This window comes from Phalacrocorax aristotelis, chromosome 5 (genome assembly GCF_949628215.1).
Source record: "Phalacrocorax aristotelis chromosome 5, bGulAri2.1, whole genome shotgun sequence".
NCBI classification, from domain to species: domain Eukaryota; kingdom Metazoa; phylum Chordata; class Aves; order Suliformes; family Phalacrocoracidae; genus Phalacrocorax; species Phalacrocorax aristotelis.
The window spans coordinates 63,121,552-63,146,950 of record NC_134280.1 but is presented as its reverse complement, the minus strand read 5'-3'; the positions used below and the strand labels follow the sequence as shown (position 1 = coordinate 63,146,950).

The 25,399-nt window shown below is 36.1% G+C and overlaps 1 protein-coding gene across 1 annotated transcript in view; it reads right to left on the bottom strand.

The window, feature by feature from the left end:
* DCDC1 (doublecortin domain containing 1) overlaps nt 1-25,399 on the bottom strand; it is a 138,834-nt gene that overhangs the window by 4,820 nt on the left and 108,615 nt on the right. Inside the window, 2 exon segments of the mRNA XM_075092525.1 lie at nt 10,226-10,383; nt 10,822-10,980. Of these exon segments, the coding sequence (XP_074948626.1) occupies nt 10,226-10,383; nt 10,822-10,980 (317 nt within the window).

The window sequence follows — 25,399 nt, the reverse complement described above, 5'->3', positions numbered from 1 at the left end:
TTTAACATAGTATCTATTACTTTGTCCTGTAATTCAGGATAAATAATCACCTTTTATGGATTTGGATTATGAGATATGATTACTTCAAAATATAAGCTAAGAAGAAACACATTTCCCTTTCTCTCTTCACTCTTGTGTATCACTTTACCCAGAAATAAACATATCTTGAAAAAAAAACCCCAAACAACTCTCCCTCTCGACCTACAAAAAACTTGACAAAAAAAAAATCCATCAAACACCCTGGCAAACAAAAAAACCTCTCAAAAACTACTACTTGTGACATGGAGAAAAACCTCAGGAGATTTTTTTGTGCACTGCTCTTAAGAGGTGCGATATTTAGTTATTTTGTATACTGTGTGTTCTTTATTCATAATTAAATTTTTCCAGTACTTTTTCTATGCCCTCTCTATATCTTTAGAATATTTTTTTTAAGCAGAATCCTTTTAAATACAACTAACTAGATATTGCTGTTATTGGTTAATGAAATATCTCAAATCCAAGAGCAGGGTGAGAAAATAAAACTGAAATCATGGAACCTGGCTGGCATGGGCTAAGAGACTGTAACTCACATAAGGCAAGACCACAGTTAGATTGTTTATGAACTTATTTCTATTCCATAATCACCAAAGGAAAAATAGCTTGTCCCTTTCAATTTTGAAGAATCAATAAGTATTACAACAGCAGCTCAATTTATAACTGACGCACGTTGGCTGTCTGGGAAATTCTTTTTTGCCTTATGTCTCCTATTCCCATATGTTAAGCATTAAAAAAAACCAGCAACCTTTGCTAACCTCAGTTATGTTGTCAGTTCCTGCTGTGGTCTTACTCATTCAAGTTCATTAACTCATTCAGTTTGTTTATATTATCAGTTGATAATAAGCACTTGATACCTGGATGAAGAGAGGTGTATACTTTCAAGCATGATCTACCTATAAAAGCTGACTTTTTCTTTTTAAAGAATTTCTTTGCCTATTTTAAGCTAATTGGAAAGAAGAGTATTTTATACTACTTAAGTAAATTATTGTTAACTAGCAATTGTGAACATGACAAACTGTACAAAACTGATGAAAAATATTTTGAAGGTTAAAAAACGGATTGTTAATTAGATAAAGGAAAGTATACAAATCAAGTCATATTTTATTTTATGTAGACTTAGGTACTTACCTATGAGTAAACTGGATCCTGTAAAAATATAGTAAACTGCCTAGGCAAGAAATTTCATTTTGTTAAATATTAAAATCTTTTTGCATTATTTAACTCCAAATTTTTATAGTGCCTCAGATTCTACTTTCTTTATAATTTTCTTTGAAATATAGGAAGAATGTAAAGCTAGCATTTTATATGAAAATATGTGTGTATACATATGTAGAAATTTTTTCAGTTTTTTGGAAAAATAACTGGACCCTTATAATTTTTTCATTGAGAACTTTCATTTTCTTTAAATCTTTCAAGACCGATGGATAAATATATCTTCTTCCACTAACATTAGCTTAAACAGTTTATAGGAGCTGGCAAGAGGTAATTTTTGCACTTGGGAATTTAAGATCAATTTACCACATTTCAGATGCTGATATTTTATAACTGGCAGTTAATTATGAGTGTTTTATTAAGACAATGATTTCAAGCAACAAAAGTGATATGGATGAGCATCTAACTAGCTAGCAAATAAATGTTCCATTCATTTTCCCTTCAAATTCAGTATCTACATAACAGTTTATTGCTCATATTAAGACATCTTATTAAAATACTTTTCTTGTTTCCATGATAAGGCTATTGAACTGGCAACCCAAATCAATACTTAAAAGTTCTGGAAAAGGGGTGTGGCTTCCAAGTAAAATTGTCAAAATGTCCATTTACTATTCAATTCCTTGCTGAAATAAAGTCTTTGACCAGGACATATCACAACTCTAATGGAACCCCTTGCTCTTAGAGTGGAAGAAAAATAGCACGCCTGCTCAAAACCAACCGGAGTTGTAAAAAGTTCCCAAGAGGGGCCCCTGTACTTTCTGGCCGTGCTGCACTCTACATGCAGGCAGTGTCCTTCCTCCAGGACAGTGCACTTCGTACAGAAAATTTGTCCCTAAAGTCAAGTTTAGCATTTCATCAGAACCAGAGAATACCTAAAAAGCTGCAGCCAAGTAGCTAAGATTGTACTAACCAGAAACCCTCTTACCAAGACACTGCAAACTACATTCCAAATTAACTGTTCTGGATTTCACCTTAGAAAAGTAAACAAATAAGCCATTGGGGATGTTCTTATTTTTAGCTGCTTCTCATTAAGTCTTTCTGTGGAGGATGACCATACCCAGAGGACTGATGAATTTGAAACCCTTTTCTCCAATTAAAATTCCCAAATTAGTCAATTCTCCAATGAGGTATTTGAATCCCTGAAAGTCTCAGGCTAGGGCCCTCACACACACAGGCTTTTTTTTTTTTTGCCTTGACAGTGATGAAGACGTCACTTATGGTATACGTATTTTGCTTTTGCAAGTGGCACAAATAAAAACAGTAAAATTTTTATGAAAAAATGTTGAGGCACACCATCTCTGCAACTTTGTAATATGTATTAATATGCAATTATTATTTTTTAAAAATAATTTAGTGAGAATAATAATGCCTTTAACCTAGCAAAGCTGCCTTAAATGCATAAAGGTGTATATATGCAAATATGATGCCAGGGCAATGTCTGTAATGAATAAGCATGTTCTAGAATCTGATGGATGTTTCTGTTCAATTCCTTGGCTTCAATCAGTATTTAAGTTTCTCTATGACATTAACATTTGTTAAGAGAAATAACAGACTTCAGTGAGTTTTATTAGAGCTCTTAGTAGCACAGCTCTCGTTTACCTCCACCAGGAAAAGTAATGTATAATTTTAGGTTATTGTCAATACATTCACCTTCCTTTCACAAATGTTTTTAGAGATGAATAGTTCAATGCAGGGGCGTGGGTGGAACTGATTAACTGCTTCATACAATATAGAGAAATGCCATAAGTTGTAAGTTTTCTGTGGACTGGCCCACATATTTTCCCAACCACAAGACAAATCTTTGTTAATTAGTTTAGTTGAAAGTGTGCTGCCCTGGTAAGGGAGGTACACTACGGGGTTGAGGTACAAGGCATACTGACTCCTTCATATCCAGGAGACACACACTACACGGAGGCATGAGATAATTTTTAACAGCTGAGATGCGCTTGTCCAGCAGCTACCAGATGGGGAACTAGAGCATCCCTTCAGAGCACCCAGACTCCTCTAGTCACTGCTAAACAAACCCAGGCAGGTCACTTCCTGCCTCTGTGACAGCATCCTCTATCTATCCCTTGTTTGCTTAATGCATAAAAATAAAAAGATTGCATATCTACTTAGAGAACACACAATCTTTTTTTCTACATCCTCAGGGAAGTGGAATCTCATTGTGATTAGAACAGCATCAACATTCAAGAAAATGTTGGGTTTGGGGAGTTTTTAATTGTTTTTTAGTTATTTCATGTTAAACATACGTGAAAACATGGATTCAGAAGGCACCTACAATACTTCTCTGAACTATATATGACACAGTAGAGAATCGTGCTGTAGTTGCACATCTCCTGTTCACCACAACTTGTCTTTGCACCACCTTTAAATAAGGACAGAAGATCGTACTAGTGATACAGCAAAAATGAAGCAATGAGACCCATTGTTCTGTATATCTAATGGCTCCATTGCCACACAATTAGGCAAAACTCTGTGACCTGTATTCTAGGTCATGTTGCATGCTGTACTACAGCCCTCAAAGAAAGCAATGCATCAATCTGTGTCCTCAGAGTTGAAATATAACTTTATTTTCCCTTGCATGCGAACACTATTGAGTACAGCTTGAATTTGGAATATGAAACAACTAAAGAGAATGAGTAAAAATGCATAAATATGAGTGGACAAATTTAAGCTCCTACAGCAGGAAAACAGCACAAAAAAGATTTCAGCTTCACCATGCTGTTCTTTCAGCCTAGTGAGTGAAGTCTCTAATATTCAACCCCTGCAAAACAATTTGTAATAACCTACTCCAAGCATATTATAACATAAAAGCAATAAGGTATATCAACCGTGTAAAATATTTACACTTTGTTAAAATAGATAGCTTTACACTTTATAAGTTATTGTGTTAGTCATTCATTTTTCATAAGTCATGATTTCAAGTTTTTCATAACAATCATCTTTCACAAATCAACTAAGAACTCTATTATGAGAGCAGGCATGCCTCTATTTAACAGTCTCATAGCTGAAAATGCTAATAATAGCTAAGTTGTCCAAAATATAGCACTACTGTACCAGAAAAGACATGCATACTTCGGTCAATCTGGAAAAGGAATCTATTGTCTCCTATAATGCTAAATAAGTGTGTGTGTGGGGAGCTGTTAATTTGTTTTGTAATACATCATTTAACTGTGAAAACTGCCTAGCCTCATTGTACACTGGATTATTTAAAATGTTATTACCAGTAGACTCAATAATTCACTCAAAATAGTTAAATATGACAAGATATTAGGAAGCAAAAGACCAACAGACATTGAACACTGCTGCAATGTAGGTAAGAAAATTATTATAGCCATGCTTACAACAGATCTTACATGAACACAAAGAATATTTTCATTTATAATAACCAGAAGTTCTATTTCAATTTAATTTCTTGGTTTTAATGGTATAAATGCCAAGTAAATCATTAAAAGAAATGTCAGCTCTATCAGTGGCAGCTGCTCTTACTACTAAAAAAGGAGGGGAAGTGTAAGAGCAGGGCAGCCAGCAAACCCCACAGCGGTCTGCAAAGTCACTAGTGGGAAAACAACAAAGGCCTTTCCATGCAACTAACACAGATGTGCCCATAGCCAAACTGTCAGAAACAGTTAAGATGACAGCTACTCACAGTTCATTATTTCCTTCTCACAGGTCACTGGGTGACAAGCTGGGTCACCATGCTTTGTCAGCTGCTACAGTCTTCCCCACCTCCCCTCACCCCCCCCAGTTCTTATTCCATTTAAATAAAGGTAAGGCGCCCAAATTGGTATACTGATGTAAGCAAATATCTTCAAATGCTTTCTGAAATTTGGAATGTAATGTTTATTATACCTTCCTTTCATTTTCAGATGGATACATATTATTTCCTCTCTGTGATGAGCGGAGAACTGGGTTTGTATCTGTAGGGGTTACAACTCTTAAAATAATTTTGTCAAGATATGACTAAAGCTGCTAGTGAAACCTAATTTGTCACCAGTTCAAAACTTCAACGTTTAGAACACTTACCTGGCTGATATATCACCAAAAATCATTGCAACTCTCATAGCAAAGTTTTCACAAATAGAAATCTGAGAGGGGACTTAAAATCAATCCAGACTTTTTAAATGCAGAAAATACAGCCTAAAGTGTTTTGGGTTTTGTGGTTTGGTTTTTTTTTTTTGTGGAACATGTATAAATAGATTTTTAAAATAAACCTGCCATGAAATAATTTTTTTAATACATTCTCATCTGTCTTCATGGAGTAATCAATTTACAACACAGCTGTAGATTATGACTTTTACGTATGTTTTGCCCACTTGGACTTTGAAATGAATGAACAGCATATAAAGAATCAACGTCAAGCATTTGCTTGGCGCTTACAAACAATTGTACCAATTCATAGCTGTGTCATTGATGGAAGCGGGAGAACATTTCCATCTCCTTAGGGGCATTCCTTAGTCATTTTTCCTACATAGTAACTCTTATAAAATGTATTAACTGAATTTGTCCAACTGATTCAGAAAAATTAAAATGAAACCAACTGTCCCAGATGTGTTTTTCTTAGTATTAAATATGACAAGGTCATAAGCATTCTGACCCACATCCAAGAAGGCTTGTACCTAGCATGTATTTAACTTGGAGCATACTTAAATGCATATCTGGATTGGAGACAAATTATTCAGTAACTTGTGAAATCAAGCTCACTTATGGAAGCAAAGTGATCCAGTAAGACCAAAACCAAAACTACATTAAAATAGTTGATTAATTTTAGAAATGCAACTAGTGCCTTTTAAGGGCACAATTCACAATTGAACATACTGCTAGGACAGCACAAATCTGTTACAGCTGATGATACAAGAGCACTCTCTTACTTTCCTAAATGGGCCCAATGAGTAAGATTATAAGAATGAGAGAAGTCATTTAAAATGCTAGTACATGTTACAGAGGTTACATTTCCACAAGGTAACACCCAAAACATGATTATCTTGATGCAGGCAAATACTATGTAATGTCCCTCTACAAGTGTTATTCAAAAAAATTTTTTGAGTGAAAGGAGGCAATGGATTTGCTGTTTCCCATATGTGAACAGTGAGGACGTGAATAAGGATGGGAAGAAAATTAGTGGCCATTAGTTACTTAGTTAAGTCATTAGTTCTTGTGCACTGAGGAAAGTACATAAATCACATGAGCGAGTCATACAGCTCACTTCTCTACTCATCCTTATCTTAACAGCCACATCTCAGTAACTTGAACACTCCATGTCTAGCAACTTGCTTATGATTGGATTGATTTTGGTCTGATTGGGCAATACTTGTTGTTTAGAAAGGTGTTTTTCCTCAGTGGTATTTGTTGGAATGGATGAGTTTTTCACCTTTCACATAGGAACTCAGGGATTCAGTCAAGTAAATCAGAGGTGAGGTTCAGGTTTTCATATCTTATGGGCATCATGTATCATTGAAATCAGTAAAACTATAAGACGCATTGAAAAAAAACAAGGAAGCTTGTTTCCTTGATGTCTTTACTATCACTTATCACAGGATAACCTTCAACTGGCTAAACAATGTGCAGGTAAGAAAGGGGTTGACTGCAGCCTTCAACCAGCAAAAATAAATAAGGAAAGACAAGTCTAATTATATGAAAATTATTGCAAACAAACTCTCAAACTCATTAACCACATTCTTTGAAACTTAGCCCTTTTCAACATGGGGCTGACTTCACACTTCTGTGGCTCACCACGGAAGTGTGACTGTTTCTCAGAAACCAAACCAGAAAAGCACAAAGAATGACAGCTCTGAAATACATATTCCTCCAAAACACTAACTGGAAAAGGAAACATTTAGGGCAGGACTCAACAGCTTAAAAATAGACAGTTAAACTTCTTAGGAGGAACAGCGACTATAATCTTCCCTTTATCAACCCATATACCTGGACCAAATCCTGAAACAAAAATTCTAGGAAACAGAGATATAATTTCCTGTACTAGTGCACAATTCGTACCTCATTTGCGCTTATGACAGTTTTTCATGTTATTTTGTAAGGAAGGCAAATTTGATTGCTACTTGGAAACTGAACAGCTTTTCAAATTGTAAAGGATAAATAAAAACCCTTGTCCTGTTTCGTACATCACCTTTCAGGCACTGAAAACATTCTACAAACTACAGAGTGGAATGTGGCGACTATTTAAAAGAATACTTGTGCAAAGCACGACATCCTTGTCTCTGAATTGGAGACACACGGATTTAATGTATGGACCACTTGGTGGATAAGGGATTGGCTCGATGTCCAAGTGGAGACCAGTGACAAGTGGTGTTCCTCAGGGGTCGGTATTGGGGTTGGTGCTGTTTAACATCTTTGTTGGTGACACGGGCAGTGGGATTGAGTGCGCCCTCAGCAAGTCTGCTGAAGACACCAAGCAGTGTGGTGAGGTTGATACACTGGAGGGAAGGGATGCCATCCAGAAAGACTTTCACAGGCTTGAGAGGGGGGTTCCGTGAGAATCTTATGAAGTTCAACAAGGCCAAGTGCAAGATCCTGCACAAGGGTTGGGGCAATCCCAAGCACAAATACAGGCTGGCCAGAGAATGGATTGAGAGCAGCCCTGAGGAGAAGAACTTGGGGGGGTTGGTTGATGAAAAGCTCAACATGACCCAGCAATGTATGCTTGCAGCCCAGAAAGCCAAATATATCCTGAACTGCATCAAAATAATTGTGACCAGCAGGTCAAGGGAGGTGCTTCTCCCTCTCTACTCCACTCTAGTGAAACCCCATCTGGAGTGCTGCATCCAGCTCTGGGGCCCCCAACATAAGGACATGGACCTGTTGAAGTAAGACCAGAGGAGGGCCATGAAGATGATCAGAGGGCTGCAGCACCTCTCCTACGAGGACAGGCTGAGGGAGTTGGGGTTGTTCAGCCTGGAGAAGAGAAGGGTCTGGGGACACCTTATAGCAGCCTACCAGTACCTGAAGGGGGTCTACAAGAAAGCTGGAGAGGGACTTTTGGCAAGGGCATGTAGTGATAGGATGAGGTGTAACAGATTTAAATTCAAAGAGGGTAGATTTAGATTAGATAAGGAAGAAATTCTTCACTGTGAGGGCGGTGAGGCACTGGAACAGGTTGTGCAGAGAAGCTGAGGATGCCCCATCCCTGGAAGTGTTCAAGGCCAGGCTGGATGGGGCTTTGAGCAACCTGGTCTAGTGGAAGATGTCCCTACCCACGGCAGGGGGATTGAAACTAGATTATCTTTAAGGTGCCTTTCAACCTAAACCGTTCTATGAATTCTATGAATTCATTAGTATTTATCACAGTCTAGTGAAAAATAGCAGCAAAAGATAATTTAAATCACTTAGTACCTCCCATAAAGGAGATAACTGCAGAAGTTTTGAATTAGCTACCATGGCTATGTAGTGCCAAATGTTTCTGACAGTAAAATAATGTTATTTTAGTGTTAAAATGTGGGTTTTTTTCCTATATTTAATTCTAGTTCAGGAAAATGCTTTAGACTTCATAGCTCCACTTTTGGTGGGAAGAGATAAAGTCAAACATTCAGTGCTCAAAGGCTATCTTGACTGCAGATAGCTTTCTAAACCAAATATCTGTGTTCTGCAAGAAGAGATTTTTAATATTTACTTTATATACAGTTATCTGAGGCTAAATGCATGGACACTTAGTTGAAGAAATTTCACTTATCCCATTGCTCTTAAATGAAGTGAAATACTTTATAGTGACCCTGACATCACATTGCATAAATAAAGCACGTACATAGAGCATAACAATTCATACTCAAAGCACTGTGGAGAAAACAATCTTGTATAAAACTCTACCTTATGCTGCAGAAGGCATCTTTTGAAAGAGCCGATATAATCAATATTAACTTCAGTACTTTAGCTTATGTTGTAAACATGCAACAGTATTGACTAGTAGATAAATGATTTCTGTTTAACAAAGCTCTAAAGTTATTTGATTCATCAAAAACCAAAAATTACCCAAAATACAGGTAACCTGTCTCTACCTATGCAGTTCCCCCAAAACTACTGATAGCCAATACCTCCAGATACCTCAGTCATGTCACAGCCTTCAGGCGCATTCAAGAAATATTTTGGATACTCAATGGCTAAATACTTGCAAGATAATATTGTAAATGAAACACCAGAAATACTAGTCCTTGAAGGAGGACCAGAACAGCAAATCTATGGGTTCTCTAAAGGTAATACTTCCAAGGGAAGAGTTACCGTAATCTAAATAAACCAAAGCTACTTGTTCCTTGCAGTCACCTGTGAATTACTCGAATTGACTTACTGACAGAATGTCCTGGTTTTGGCTGGGTAGCAACAATATTAACTTTCATTCTAATAGCAAGTGATATCGCCTAGTCTTTCATCTGAACAGAAGGTCCATTTTAAAAATGTCTTGGTCTAAAAATACCCCAAAGCTCAAAAATAACTAGCCAAATGCCATTTGTAAGAGAGAGTTTCAGGTATCTAAAGAAAAATGAAGTCTTCTGCCTGCTCTAAACAGAAGTAATTAAGAACACTACTGTTTTAATTTTAAATTGAAATTAAAATACAGTCCTATATTGAAAGTGACTGCACAACTTAGTATTTTGGCTTAGCATGACTTTCAGGTTTCTAACAAAACCTTTACCATTTAAACAAGTCTTGTGGCACAAAATGTGTCATAATGTTGATGTAAGTCCTATTTCTTTATGTAAACTGTGGATGTGATGTTTGTAGATAAGAATGTAAAAGTAAATTTGCAATTACTACCAAACATCATCCACATCAATCTTCAAAATAAAAAAATAAACTACGTAAATGTCACCCCTTTTCATTAATTTTGGTAAAAATACCCATTTGCTTATCAGCCAGAGGGTTTCTGAGATATTTCAATAATATCCAGGAAATCAATCTTACATGAAACTGAAGGAAAACATCTAATGTCATTGAACAATAAATATCAGTTCTGTCAGTGGCTTACCTTTGAGCTGAGGCCTTAGGATGTTTCTCTTCTGGTTTCCTCACCAGTGCCACTGTCAGCTGTGTAGTCTCCCCTAGGGAATCTGCAGGCATTAAATGGGCGTCCAAAGGTCCTGAAAGTTGTTTCTGATTGGGGTTGCTGACATTTTTTTGCAGAACCTAAGAGATGGAAGTACAACCATGTAATTTATATATTGCTAATTAAAATAATGTGTGTCTACTTTTTCAAGTAAGGCTGTTGATTAGCAGAAAATGTCAGAAATACAAATAGCTATGTCAAGATGCATCAGGAAGCACAAATCTAGAGATCTAGTGAGTTTTTGTTTGCTTCCCTCCTTTCCTTGAGCTTTTCCACATAGGAAAAAGAAATATGAAAAATTTGTCCTACATGGGCTATAAGACTAAACTGTTCTGAAACAAATATATATTTCTAATTTTTTATTCATTAAAATCCTGCATACGACTATCGTTTGTGTAATATATAAATATATTATTAAATTAAGAAATCAAATTAGGTTATTTATTTAAGAAAATAAGTTGACTTCCACACTGATATTTCTCTTTTCAAAATGTGTTTTTGAAAGGACTGTCTCTGACCTGCCTCTGGCTTAATACTGTGACCTCTTCTGCTGAGCTGCTGTCTATTTCCTGATGAGCTGCAGACCAGGCCCCATGGTGAATGCGTTTTTCTGTCTGGGTCACCTCCTCTCTTTCATTTAGTTCCTCTAGGTAGGTCAGGACAAACTCAGGGTAAGCCTGTAGGAAAGGACAAAGGCAGAGGAATAACGAAGAAAAACATCAGCTACATCAGCAGAATCACAATAGTCTAAACAGCAGGAATGATGGGAAAAGTTGTTGATGTACGCAATGTCATAAAAGTTGCTGTATCTAAATAACTTTGCATTTCACAAGGTTTTCAAAGTCAGTGGTAGATATTGACCTTTTCATATGCACTAAAGTGAAAAACATAAAACATTTGAAAATTATATATCGGTTTAAGAATAAAGACCAACAGCTCACAAAATGAAAGTTCTTATAAATGGGAAGCAACAAAATTTTTTATCCCTGTCTTGAGGTAATATTTAATTAAGTATAGGTGACATTTAAGTAGGCATTTCAATGTAATATATTAAAAGATTTTAAAGCAGCATGTTCTGAAATCAAGACATATCACATTCACAAAAAATGTTCCTGATGGTTTTGAAACAAAAAAAATTTACTGCTTTAATTCACTAATGAAGAGAATTGCCTTCTTAATACTTTTGATCCTTGCTTACATGGCAAAATGCCCCAAATAAAAAAAAAAACCAAACCCACACACAAAAATTACATTCTGTTGAATTTGAGACATCAACGTCTCAGCTACTTAACCTTATAATCCTCATGTCTTGTACCATGGTAACGTGATCAGTTTTATTTCCTTGAAGTCAGTACACAGACTGAGCTATTGCAGTTTCTCAGGTGCTACTTCAGTTCAAGCAGTAGTCAGTCCACTGTCCTCATGATGAAATAGGCAGAATCTTCCTTTATGTGAAATAGTTTTTATTTATAATGAAAACTGTAGTTTAATGTTCTGTGAGAACCTGTTCTATTTTTAATAGAAAAAGTAGTTATTATTAACTACTAGTAGTTATTATTATTAACTACTAGTAGTTATTATTAACTACACTAAATTAGACCAAAAATAGGTGCTACTCAAATACTTTGACAGTTAACACTAACTAATTGAAATCAATAATCTATTAAACCCTATGGTCACAGAATGAAGTGTCTCACAAGTACAAGAAAAGCCATCTTTTTCTGTCCCATCACTCATTAGTGAATAACCATAAGCAATTTAATAAAGCAGATGACACTACAGTATTTAAGCACTTGGATGTATTTTCCAAAGCCAATTCTGCATGGACATACCACAGATTCAGTGAAACTTCTAAGATCAAGCAGAAATCAGAATAGCAAAACTGAAACCTACCCTCAAGGTCTGAGAAAACTTTTTTGCTCATATCTTAATACTACTTTATAATATTAAAATACTTTGTTGTTTTGATCTTGAATTTTACTAGACATTCCTAACAACAAAGGTCAAGATTTAGCTTCAGTTGCATCACTTTTTCTTTAGTCTCCTGTCAGACTTTTCCCATGAGTGCAGATATTTTCAATTTAGGACCACTTACATTTTACCATAAAATAAATCCCTTCAAGACCAAGAGTACAGCAAACAGTGGGGTGCTTTTATTTCTTGAGGAAAAAAATTCTTCACTAATCAATAATACTAACTCTCCTGCTGTTCATCACCTTGTATTGACAATAAATTATGAAACTTTTCTCTCCTGCTCCATAGTTCCACCTGCACTTTAATTCTGATGTAATACACTAACTTAGATTTCTAGTATATTTTCAGACTTGGCTGCATGAATAATGAGATAATATTCCATTTTTTTTCAATAACAAAGTTAATAAGCGCTTCACGCTTATTTTACTTAGCAGCGCTGCTAAGAGGGATTCTGGTTTCTCGCTTTTCACCTTTTCTGCCTGACCCCATGCCATCTCTCCTTCTGTGCCAGAAGAAAGCATTTGGCTGACATGCAATGACTACAGAGAATTGACCTAAGCTAAAATTAACACAGTAAAATGACAGTTATTACCCATATGTGTACTCAAATCCAGTTCACTGTGTGGCAGACTTGTGCCAGAATGCCAGGCATCATGGAAGTTGGTGTGGGAGTCCCCGTCTCTGCTTCAGCTCAAGGATGAGAGGTCTGCATTTCCATTATGCTAAACGACTTCCATATGTATTGCAGGGAACCTCTCTTCTTCAGGAAAATGAAGAAATAAAACAAACTCCCAGTGCAGAATGTGACAAAGGCCTCAAGGCTTCCCAGGACAAGAAAAATCATTTCCCAGCTAGTTCTACCCTTAAACAAATATAATACTTTGGAAAGTTTTATTTCTAGTCTGAAATGTGTTCCAACATGGCTTGGCTACATTTACACACCATGTGCTGAAATCTGTTGTGAAATACATGCTCAAAACTCAGACTATGTTAAAGAGCACTATTAGCTTATCTTTCTTTCTAGAATTCATAACTGATTTATACTTTTGTGTACTTACACTTTTCATTGACTTACACTTTTATTTAAGTTATCCATATGGTTTACATTAATAAGTGTACAGACCTTGACCTATCACAAATATGGATATCATTACATATTAGTCTAGTAACTAAAAATGAAGAGGAAAAAAACCCAAGATTAATTTGTTGTTTCTGCATAAGAATAGTTTGGGAAACAGGAAAGAAATATCAGGATTGAATTATGAATCAATGTCTTAAAAAATACTTGATGATTTTAATGTTTTTTTCACGACAAGCTAGTACTCTCTGATACAATAAAGTAAAACATGCTTTGACTGCATAGGGGAGAGTGTATGCATAGAGGAGAGTATGTTAATGGCAAACACAGAGAGTGGTAGGTATTAACTCCAAGAAAGTGAGTTTCCTTCTCAGTCTGAATGATGTGTCACATATCATTACATTGCATTATGCTGCTTTCCCTTATGTCGTTTTCTGTTGGCCTACATATGCTGCAACTTAAAATAACATGACACCAGAGATAAAGTGAATGTGATAGGAAATACATAGAGAAATATACCATTTTTCAGAGATCTACTACTAACCACTAGCATTTTTTCCTGATAAGAAGAAATACAGGATAGAACTGAACAGTATTATAGTTATTACCTCTCAGAAACTTTAGAAACCCCTCTCCTCGTAATACACGAAATACAGTAATATTTATATTCGGGTAAATAACAATCCGTATGCATAATGAAATAAAGAATAGTACAGCTGGCAACTGTATTTTTATTTAATGATGATCTGAATCATTCTAGCGTTATTCCAGATAACAGACAAAGCAATGGGAACAGTCTCCACTTCAGACTGTTGGAGCTGCGTGAGTAATAGAATCTCATGTCCAGATGCAAGGATGAAAAAGGAAGTTTGGTGCTAGAGAGGAGCGCCTGGTATTGACTTCCTACTGGACAGTGGTCCTCTGCAATTCTCCCAGGGTTAGCAGAATATAATGCTGCGTATGTTCCCAACACTTATGTGAATGTTCTTAAAATGCTCAAAAGGTCAGAAAAGTGTACAGCTTAAAGAGTCTTCAGAGGCACAAATCACTGGATATAACCCACTGGTGTGCTAATGCAAACCCACCTCTTATTTATTTGAAGAGAAAAGGCTGCTGGGGATAAAACCACATTTCTGTGAGTACTCTACTACCCTTCCCTTGCTCTCCATAGATTCCAGATAGTAACTTGTATGAACCAGCTGACCTACAAAACAGACTCAGACAAGCTGCTGCCCGAGATCTCTGGCCATAACAAACAGAGAACAGCAGCTCCTCTGCCAACGCTGTGCACTGAAGACCATTGCGGTCACACCATCCAGATCTTTGTTGTCATTCAAACACTTGATCTGACCAAAGTTACTAGAAAGGAACCTCTCAGCAATATATTTTCCCAGGAAAGTATATTTTGTTTCAAGCAACAATCTATGTTAAAAGGACTATTTTATTTAGTTATGCAAGAGTGAGCACAACCAAACAGTAATCCAATATTATTTTGAAAAAAATTCTGTTGCAATTACTTTTCCTACTTCACTGAGAGGAGGGGTGTTTCTACATTTGGCATTTCTGCTGACACCTGAAGAGTCAACAAAATAACAACAAAAAAAATTGTTGTTATTCAGTGATAGCTTTTAGAACTCCTGCTTTGACAGAGGATTTTAAGATTCATTGAGATTCATCCATAACAACATTCAGGACTGTATTTTAAAATTCTCCCCACAGCACATTAATTTTACTCAAAGGTGTTGCATGATTTGCAAGAAAAATAGGATGCCTCTAACTTCTTTACTCAAAGAACATTTCATTATTTACTAAAGTTTTGCCATGTCTATTCTATAAATGAATTTCTGTATTTTGTGCTTGTTAAATATTAATAGAATATGTTAGTTACATATCAAACTTGAGCTTAAGGGTCTTAATTTATATCCCAGAATGTATTTTAAGCCTCTGTTAACAAATTTATACAAGAGCAGTGAGGTGTACAGCTTATTTTAGATACCAATTTTTCTTTAGACTTTTTAGAGCTGCATCACTTCTAAAACACAGACTCCTAGTTACCACAGGTACTAGATTAAAGAATAAGATCTATTTTTACTACATAATTGAAATAAATATGCAATACAATTCAAGAGACAAAACATTAAAAATGAAATAAAAATCAATATTCACAAGTAAAATCGTGAACTGGTTCCATTAACTTTAAAAATGTTTTAATGAAATAAAGTATGTTTCTATTTATTCACTAAAGATAAAATATTTATAAAAACAACATGGACAGGAAATAGTGTAGTAATATCACAGCATCAAAACAACAAGCATCATTCATTGAAAGTTTCAGATAGAAAAAGAACACACTGTAAAAAAAAACAAAACCCACCCAAAACAAAAATCCAGCACTGAGCAAATGCAGATATCATGCCATACTTTACAGTAGGTGGAGCCTTTATTTCCTAAAGCCATTTTTGATAGATGCTGCTTTTGTCCCTGGTATGAAAAATTAGTAATTCAAAGGGTTATATCTCATTTTACCAAAACACAAAAATAAATTAGCAGAGAAAATAGCATTTACACTTCAAATAGCATTATTTCATAAGGAAAAAATACTAGATTTCTGAAACTAACACCGTGAATAAGCATCTAATGCAGTAAATAAAGATGTGGAAAAGAAATAAGTCCTCTGCAGCCTATTCTATTACTTAAAAGGAATGGGAAATGAGTCATGTGTTAAGACTTTTTGAAGTGAAAAGGAATGAATTTATTTTTCTAATAACACAAAATAAATCGGAAAAAATACCTCAACCAGTACAGTTTTCTAGCTCTATATGATACCGAGGACTTTGGAATTTTTAAATCATGTTCCAAATTATTACATTTCCCATTAATGTTTAATAGCATTTGAACCTAAGCCACACTCATTAAGAAAGAGAGAACAGATTTCCGAAAATACTTTTTCTTTCTTCCTAGAATAGACTATTTCAGTGGAAGGGACCTACAACAATCATCTGGTACAACTGCCTGACCACTTCAGAGCTGACCAAGAGTTAAAGCGTGTTATCAAGGGCATTGTCCAGATGTCTCAAACACTGACAGGCTTGGGGCTTTGACCACTCTTGCAAATACAGATTCATGGATATGGCCGACTATGCCAAATTGTCGCGAATACAACCTTGTGTATCCTGCCAACTACACCAAATTGTTGGGAATGTGATTTGTTACACAGCTTTGGTTAGCAATTTAAGATTTTTTTAATATTTTGAGATAGATCACAGTATTAGGTTGTATAATTCTTAACAGCATCAGCCAATTTAAAATGGTAATTTGATGGAACATTTTACAATCAACATAGCAACTTAAAGAATAAAGAATAGGTTCACACTATTACTTACATAGAAGAGATGCACAAAGGAAAATTCAGTTATGCTCAAGTCAGAATGATTCACAAAGGGATCATGGATGCAAGGGATAAGGAGGACCCTCCCATTGAGTCACAAGGTTCAGAATAGACCCTCTTGCTTTCTAAACTTCTTTCAGAAAAGCCTAGGTGTGGCTAGGTCCAATCTTAGCCTCAGATTTGGTCAATGGTTTATATGAATAGGGATAATATATATGTATATATAGACAAATTGCACACACACGGTCTCTCCAAGGTTAACCTGTGAATAAAATTTCCCTTTTAGTGAGTTTCATAAATTACTTGCTTTTGTGTGCTGGCATTCATCAGCACACAGCTGGCAAACCTTGTGAAATCATCAGCAGATGATCCTTCAATCCTCATGAAATCTACCCTGAGAGGCATCACAACCCATGGGGAGACACAGGGTCACACAGCCCACTGCAGTCCTGGAGAGCTCAAAACGTCTCCCTCTTGGATCGCTAGTTATAGGATCGATATGATTGGCTTTGGTCAATATTTCACATTCTGGCCACAATTCTGCTGCACAAGTCAGGCAGCAGATGGCCCAGGTGTGGACAGAGATTGCCTGACACCCAAGCTGTTATGAGCAAGATAACAGCAAGATAGGGCTTATCCTGGGATCCCAGAGTGGCCTGCAGGGCTGCAGCCCTACACCACTACTCTAGGAATCCTGTTCCTCCCTCAGTAGAGAAATGCTTCCTAATGCCCAGTCTAAACCTCCCCTGGTGCAGCTTTGAACTGTTTGCACACATCTTATCACTGGATCCCAGGGAGAAGAGCTCAGCACCTCCCTCTCCACGTCCCCTCCTCAGGAAGCTGTGGAGAGCAATGAGGTCACCCCTCAGCTTCCTTTTCTCCAGACTAAACAAGCCCAGAGCCCTCAGCCACCCCTCAGAGGACATTCCTTCCAGCCCTTTCACCAGCTTTGTTGCCCAGAACTGCACATAGCACCAACACTGAATACAGCAGGATAATCACCTCTTCTGACCAGCTGGTTATACTGTATTTGATGCACCCCAGGATGCTGTTTGCCCTCTTGGCTGCCAGGGCATGCTGCTGACTCATACCATGCCTGCTATCAACCAGCACCCCCAGATCCCTTTCTGCAGGGCTGCTTTGCACCCACTCATCTCCCAGTTTGTATTTGTACCCAGATTTACTCCATCCTGAGTGCAGAATCCGTCATTTCAACTTGTTAAATTTCATCCCATTAATCATTGCCCAATGCTCCAATCTAGATCCCTCTGCAAGGCAACCTGCCCCTCAGGAGAGTCAACAGCACCTCCCAGTTTGGTATCATCAGCAATCTTACTAATGGTGCATTCAACTCCTGCATCCAGACCATTGATAAATGTATGGCATAGAACTGGCTCTAGAACGGAGCCTTGAGGAACACTGCTGGTGACCGGTCACCAGACAGATGTAGTCCCATTCATTTTCTCAAGACACATATATATACACATATTATTTTACTTGGGAATCCCATTATATATATCTGTATGTACATATGTAAGATTTTATTTTACTAGCTCTATTAATAAAATACTCAATAAATACACCAGAAAGTACCATATTTCGCTAGAATAATGATCTAAACCTGATTTTCAACCTCAGAATTGCCTCCATTTCTGAGGGTTTACAAAAGAAAAATATTATGGAGCTTTGAAAGCTTAATATAGTGGAATGTAAAGCCTTTGTAGTAAGGTTTTTGAAGCCAGTTCAAATTTTTAGCTATTTATAGGTTAAAAAAAAGTCAGCTCATGATTCAAATTAAATAAAATTAATCAATTGTCCCTAACTAATTTCTTGCAGATACTTTTTTCATTACAACCAACCTTTGTTTACATATTGAGAGAGACAGTGAATAACATTTTTATGCCAGATATGGAAGTTGGGAACAAATGCTAAGAAGGAAAGGAAAACTTCGTATTGCTGTAACTAAAACAAGAACTGCAATCTCCCTGTCAATCCAGCAGGCTCTGCAACATGAGATAAACTTTAAATTAGCATATATATATATTAGCTGAACAGAAAAAAATTAATAAACCTTTAAATTCGTTGAAAGCATAACATCCCTGGCAAATTCAAAAGACCAAATTTGATGTAAGTTTTAGTTTACATTGTTTTGGTTTTCTTCCTTTCAGTTTTCCAAATTTTTTTCATTCTCTATTAATTTTGACATGTTATAGAGGTCTAAATAGTTTATTTTTAATGTGACAGTTGAACAGAGGTTGCTTAAATAGATGCAATTTTATCAAGTCTTAAAATAGAAGCTGCTCCTGCTCTGTAGTTTCAGGGTGTTTACAAAAACACATTTCTGAAGTAATGTCCTACATCAGACAAGAAAGAATTTTTTGCATGCCAATATACAGACAGTTGCTTAAGGATATATCAGCCAGCCAGGATCATGTGTGTCTGACTTGCATACACTTGCTTGAAATGTAAATAAAGCAAAACTAGGTTCAGTACACAATCTTATTTGTCTGAGACATGTCTTGGGAATGTCTAGCAGAGGTAGAGGTTATTTTTCCCCTTAGTATCAGGAAACGACATATCTCAATGATACCCCATGCTATTTTTCTACAGGGAGTACCAAGTAGAAATATACAGACTTACTATGAAACTTGACATCTCTAACAGTTCCAGCGTATCACATCAGCCCCTTTAGATTATTTCAATCTGATCTACATATCCATGAAAATAAAAATCAATGTGCCCAATGGTCTAGTAAAACATTTATCCTATCCTCTGCAATCATTCCTTTTTTGTGAAGCCTGGGCATAAAAGGCACAGCGGCCCTCAGAGCTATGCCATTGGGAACACACCCAATTTAGCAAATGATCTCTCATGCTGAGTGAGTTCATAGGTATAATCTGTGAAGAGATCTTTCCCCTCGATTCTTCTGTGGTGGCCTAGGCCTAGTTATAGTGAAAGTCAAATATCTGTAGGTGCTTTTACAGGAGCCATATAGAAAGACATTAAGTATGTAATTGCATTCTTAAGGCTCTTGGAGGATATGGAAGACTCATCAATATCTAAATCTAATAACCTGATGATCCTAGAGGTCTTTTCCAACCTTAATAATTCCATGATTCTAATATATACTTTTCCCGGTATAATCTCACCATATCATAGAGGCTTCAGTTTACCAGAGAATGTCAGAACATTTCAATGACCAAAAAAGTACAAAATATGCATTGATACTAGGAGAAAAGGCTTCAGTACTGAATATTAAAACCTCCATATTATTTGCTATATGGGGCCTGGGTTTCAAAGTCTTCTGAAATAGCAAATATTTTTCCTATTATGTCAGTGAAGTTTAGCAAAATTCACAGACCTTATGAGGGAGTGAGGCATAGAAAATACAGCATAAAAGAAAGACAACAATGTTGAAGATAGGCAAAATATTTACACACCTGACACATTCCAGGTATTCACAAACATACTCTACTTGTGGTTGGAGGCAGCTAAAACTTCCCTCCAAAACCCAGCTTACTGTAGGGCCAGAGTAAACTTAGAGCTATCCAGAATATACTATGCAAACAAAAACAAAATAAATACTGCCTTTTTGGTGGGGAACAAAGAAGAAAAGGAATACAGGCATGGCTCCTAATCTGAGATAAGGTGGTGCAATTCCACTGACTTCTGGTCCATACAAGATCAGAGGAAGCGTTCAGGTCTGGAATCAAAATGCTGTACACTACATGTTACCGTTTTTCCTTTTCATATTTTGAAGTGGCAAAGCTCTTAAAACATATAAATCTTTATCAGTATTTAAAATATTTAATAGGTAAGGTATTATGATTCAATTGTAATTTAGTGACTAGTTATAAAATTGGAATTTAATTCCAGAGAGAATTTAAATATCTAATGCCAGCTATAACATAATATGGATTATTATAGCATCAATTACTTACTATATTGGATTCAACAACTACTGAAACCAAACACTATTACAGATATTCCAATATTATCTGAAGTACATGCATTATCTTACACACAGAACAGCTAGTGCAGATGTAGAGTACCTTTCCTGTACACTTTAGTTTATATTCATCTACAGATGTGCCACCACCACTGATTTAAACTGTAATTGGCTGACCAACAGCGAGGCAGCTCTGTACCACAACTCAGCTCAGAATCCTTCCAGCCTTCCAATGAATAGAGAAAAAGAAAAAAAAAAAGGGGGGGAGTTTGAATAAGTTAAAAGAACCAGAAAATTCAACAATGTGTCACAAATAGAGAGGTCATTATGCCTGGATAACCCAGGATATTAACAGTTGCAGAAAGTGAAACACTATCCACAACTTAGCAGTCAATGAGCCCTGCGCAGAACCAGTGATCTTCTGTACAACAAGGGTGGCATTTTACAGTTCAGTGCAAAATGGAACAGACCCTTGATATCTTCATTTGTCCTTTTTCTGTGCATATTTCACAGTGCAACGATTCAGGGTCCATAACGTGTCACTTGCTATAACTACAGAGTTTACTTGAAATATGTATGCACAGAAAAAAGTTCAGTGAACTGCAAAGATTGTAACAAATCTATAGTCTTTGAGCCAATATAAAGTTTTACTCCAAGTCTGAAACAATGCTGGTTAAACACACCAAAAGTTGAGTTTGAACTGCTTTTGCTTCCAACAGGCACATTTACTACAGAACCATATCGCTTAAAACTTTGCTAGGAATCAACGGCTCAAAAATATTTTTCTATTGAACTGCATTTTAAAATAACAATGGCTATATTAATAATATCATTAAAGTATTTTGTTTTCAACATTTTACTACACTGGCTATAGGGTAAGAAAAAATTAGGAATGGGGAGAATTGTTCTATAAAGGGCATTGCCATTACAATGACTGTCAAATGACTGTCATTGCAAATTTCAGTTCTTCACAACTCAATAAATGAATGTTTTAATGCAAAAATATCAGGCGAACCTCAGTTAAGCAGAATATTAAGTTATAGTAGAAAATACCACTACCCACTATTCTATATTGGGAATCTTGATAGGTTTTCTATATGTACCTTTATGAACATCTTCTGCTTGTACATCTTTCTGCATAACCATAAATAATCATTCTGAACAACTGATTGAGAGATGATTTATGAAAATATCAGTCTGCAAAGATAGTTTATCATTTCGAAGAAAAACCTGCTGTACGAATGCAGCTTAATACCCAGAAACGTTTCAGGCAATGTTATGCTACAGAATAGGAAAAGATAAACAAATGACAATTGAAGTTTACCTGTGTACTGCAGAATGTCAGCAAAACAGTATTTGGTTCAATTAAGCATGAAAATAAATGTTTCATCAGCATATCCAAAAACTGGACTGAATGATTTTATAGGTTCTGATAAAGTTTTTTATCTGAACTATCACAGGTGTATTTTCTTCTGCTACCCGAGGCCAGAAATGGCAACACCGCGAGATAATTTCTTCCTGAATTGCTGGCTTGACTGCAACAGAAAATACTAGAAATCATAAAAATGACAATTTTGTGAGCTTTCCGTACAAAAGCATCTTTAGGTAGATTCAAAGGAGCTTTCAGACTGCCTTGTGCTTACTTAACTGAACTTCTGAGGGTCCTATGTTCAATCTTGGCTTCCAGTTATATGTTTCATATATGGGTTGCTTTTCACAACTCAATAAATGAATGTTTTCACGCAAAAATATCAGGGAGACGTGTGTCTTGAGAGAATGAAAAAAAAAAAAAAGGCTTTTAAATGACAAATATTAGTATTTCCATTACACAAAGACCATTGGTCCTTACTCAGATATGATAACAGCTGAAGAACTAATTACGCTGTTTATCGTGTATCTTGGAACTGTAACAAGACCTGTATTATAAGACAAACTCTTACTCAGACAAATTTATATGATAAGACAAACAGCCTATTAAAATGCACTCAATTAATTTTGCCACACAGTAAAATTAGGCACTGCAGTATATTCTTATTTCTCTGAAGTAAAATAAAGAGAGTGACCTTAGGTCAATTCAAAAGTCATTCACCATCCAGATTTGATAGGATTATTAAGAACTAATCCAGTTTGCTTTCACATGTTTCAAATGTACTGTGAATCTCTCCCATAAGCCATAGGAAAAACATAACTAAAAACAGTAAATTTAGAAAAGGCATACACTGAGATTTCAGGAATGGACTTTGGATGGTCACAGTTACATGGAGCGAACAAGAAGGTTTCCGTTTAGGTGTATCAACAAAAAAATATCTATGAATAGCAGAAATAACCAGGTTTGAGTTTAACTAAACTCCGTAAATCACTTAGACACGTAACATAAAGTGTAACCCCCCAGAATGAGCTCTTTGTATAATTTGTCCTGTAGTTCTTGACGGAAATCAAAACTCCAAATAACAGTTAGTGCAACACTATCCCAGGCTAAACCAGCTAATTGGGTAAATACTCCTTCTGCTGACTGAATGATGGGCTACTTACAGTATCACCATTTCCTTTCAGATGAATCTGCACAGTACAAGTAGTTCACATTTAGCAATAAAGTTGGCAATATGCTAATGTGCGTGATGAGTGTGGAATGGCTCCGTTGTTGTCAGACCTTTGACTTGAACTTGATAGGGCTGATTTGGCATTCAGCGACTGGTTATATTCATCAAGAGGTAAAGCTTCACAACAAAGATAATGTAGTGGAAGCAATTAGCATTCAGAACATCAATAATAGGTCTTTGGCATGTGACTGTGGGCTAAGCAAGGCTTTAATAATATCTGGTATGTAATACACTTTAAAAAAGCATATCACAAAACGATTTCAGTTTTATACAGGAATATCACCTGCTGTATGTTATTGTTGTTTCTATTACATAGATTTATTTTTAAAATATACTGCAGTTTTTTATGTAATCCAAGCTGTACTGATCTTCACAAATACATATCCCAAGACTTTTCTAAGCTTTCTAAAAGTTTAAATATATTTGTTTTCAATTAAAGTGCACCACAAAATTACAAAAGGCTTTTTTCCCTTTTCTTCAGGAATTAGTTTAAAAGTGTTAGCATTTGCAATTTATGGCATCAGATTATGCTATATTTTTCAGCGAGGGTGAGTCAAGAATAGGACAGCAAGAGTAGTTTTCCCCATAACTTCTGTCACCTCCAACAGGATCCCTGCCAAGGAATAAAATTATTACTCTGGGCTAGCCAATAACTTGGTTTTGGCTGTATCAAAGACCCCACCTCTACCCTTCTCTCCAGAATTTCAGTATGAACTCTCATTTGAACATGCTCCCTCTGCTGTCAGTTAAAAGAACAGAAAATTGACTATGAAGGCAGTCCAGTTGTTAAAGATACGTCAAAAGGGAGCTGTTTTACCTCATTTGCATTGTTGAAGTAGCGTAGGAAGACTCAGTGAAATACACGATCACATCAGTTCCATTGTTTCTAGAAAATGTTTCAAGAAAATGCTTTTGTAAGGCTTTCGTGACAAATGAAAACAATAAAATATTAAGTCCAGAATCGTTTTTGTTGGACAGAACCTTAGGAGTTCATCTACTCCAAAAATCCTTTTCGGAGCTGGGTCAACACTGAATTTGAACCTAGGTGTTCAGGGCTTATTTCTTCGAGTCTCAAAAATCTCCAGTGGTTGAGATTCCATAACCGTTTTAGCACCCTGTTTCAATGCTTAATCATCCTTAAAGGGAATATTTTTCATCCTATATCATTGCACCACCTCTTTCAATTTATGACTATTGTCTTTCATTCTCCCACCATGGACCTCTGAAGAGCCTGGATTCATCTTACTAGTCACATCTTTATAGGTATTAGAAGGCTGCTATTAGGTGTCCCCCAAAATTCCCTACTCCAGGCTAATAAAGCTTGCTTCTCACAGCTTCTTTGCACTTACTCCAGCCCCTTGACCATATTGGTGGCCCTCCAGGGGGCTCACTCAAGTTTACCAACCTCTCCCGTATATCGCTCTTTGTTGTACAGTTTCAGTGCATATATAGCAATTGCTATAAACAGTAAATCTCCCACACAGCCCTGCAGTGAGAAAGTATAGAAAAACAATTAAGAAAAATCCAATCCAATATGCAAAAAGCATGTTAACTACATAGCCTCTGCTGTATTTTTCTCAAACTTTTACAAACTTCATAGAAGTCTATTATTTATTGCTAACTAGATAATCTTCATACTATAAAATGGATGATTAAAACTACAGAGATAACTTGTTTCCTGCTGAGAACAAATTATTTTTACTGAAGTTTCAAAATATCACTTTGCTTAGTTAGGAAAAATCCAAACTGGAAATAAGAGAAACTACTATTAAATGATGTGACAGCATAAAAAAAGCCAACCTATACTTTATTTTCCAATTAAATAAGATGAACATAAGGCTGAATCAGAGGCGGAAAAAAATCCCTTTAGAATTGAAATCTAATAATCAAATCCTGATTTTGAACAAGACATAGTTAGAATAAAAGCCTAGAATGAAGTTAACTTTGAGCTGACTTGTACCTCCTCTAGGCAAACTTACTGACTTAAGTAATTTGCCAGAGCATCTGAATAGTTGGAAAGGTATATTTTAAGTGAATGAAGTTTAAAAATAGACAGGAGTAGTAACACTGAAAAAGATGACATATCTGTTCAGGAATTTTTATATCA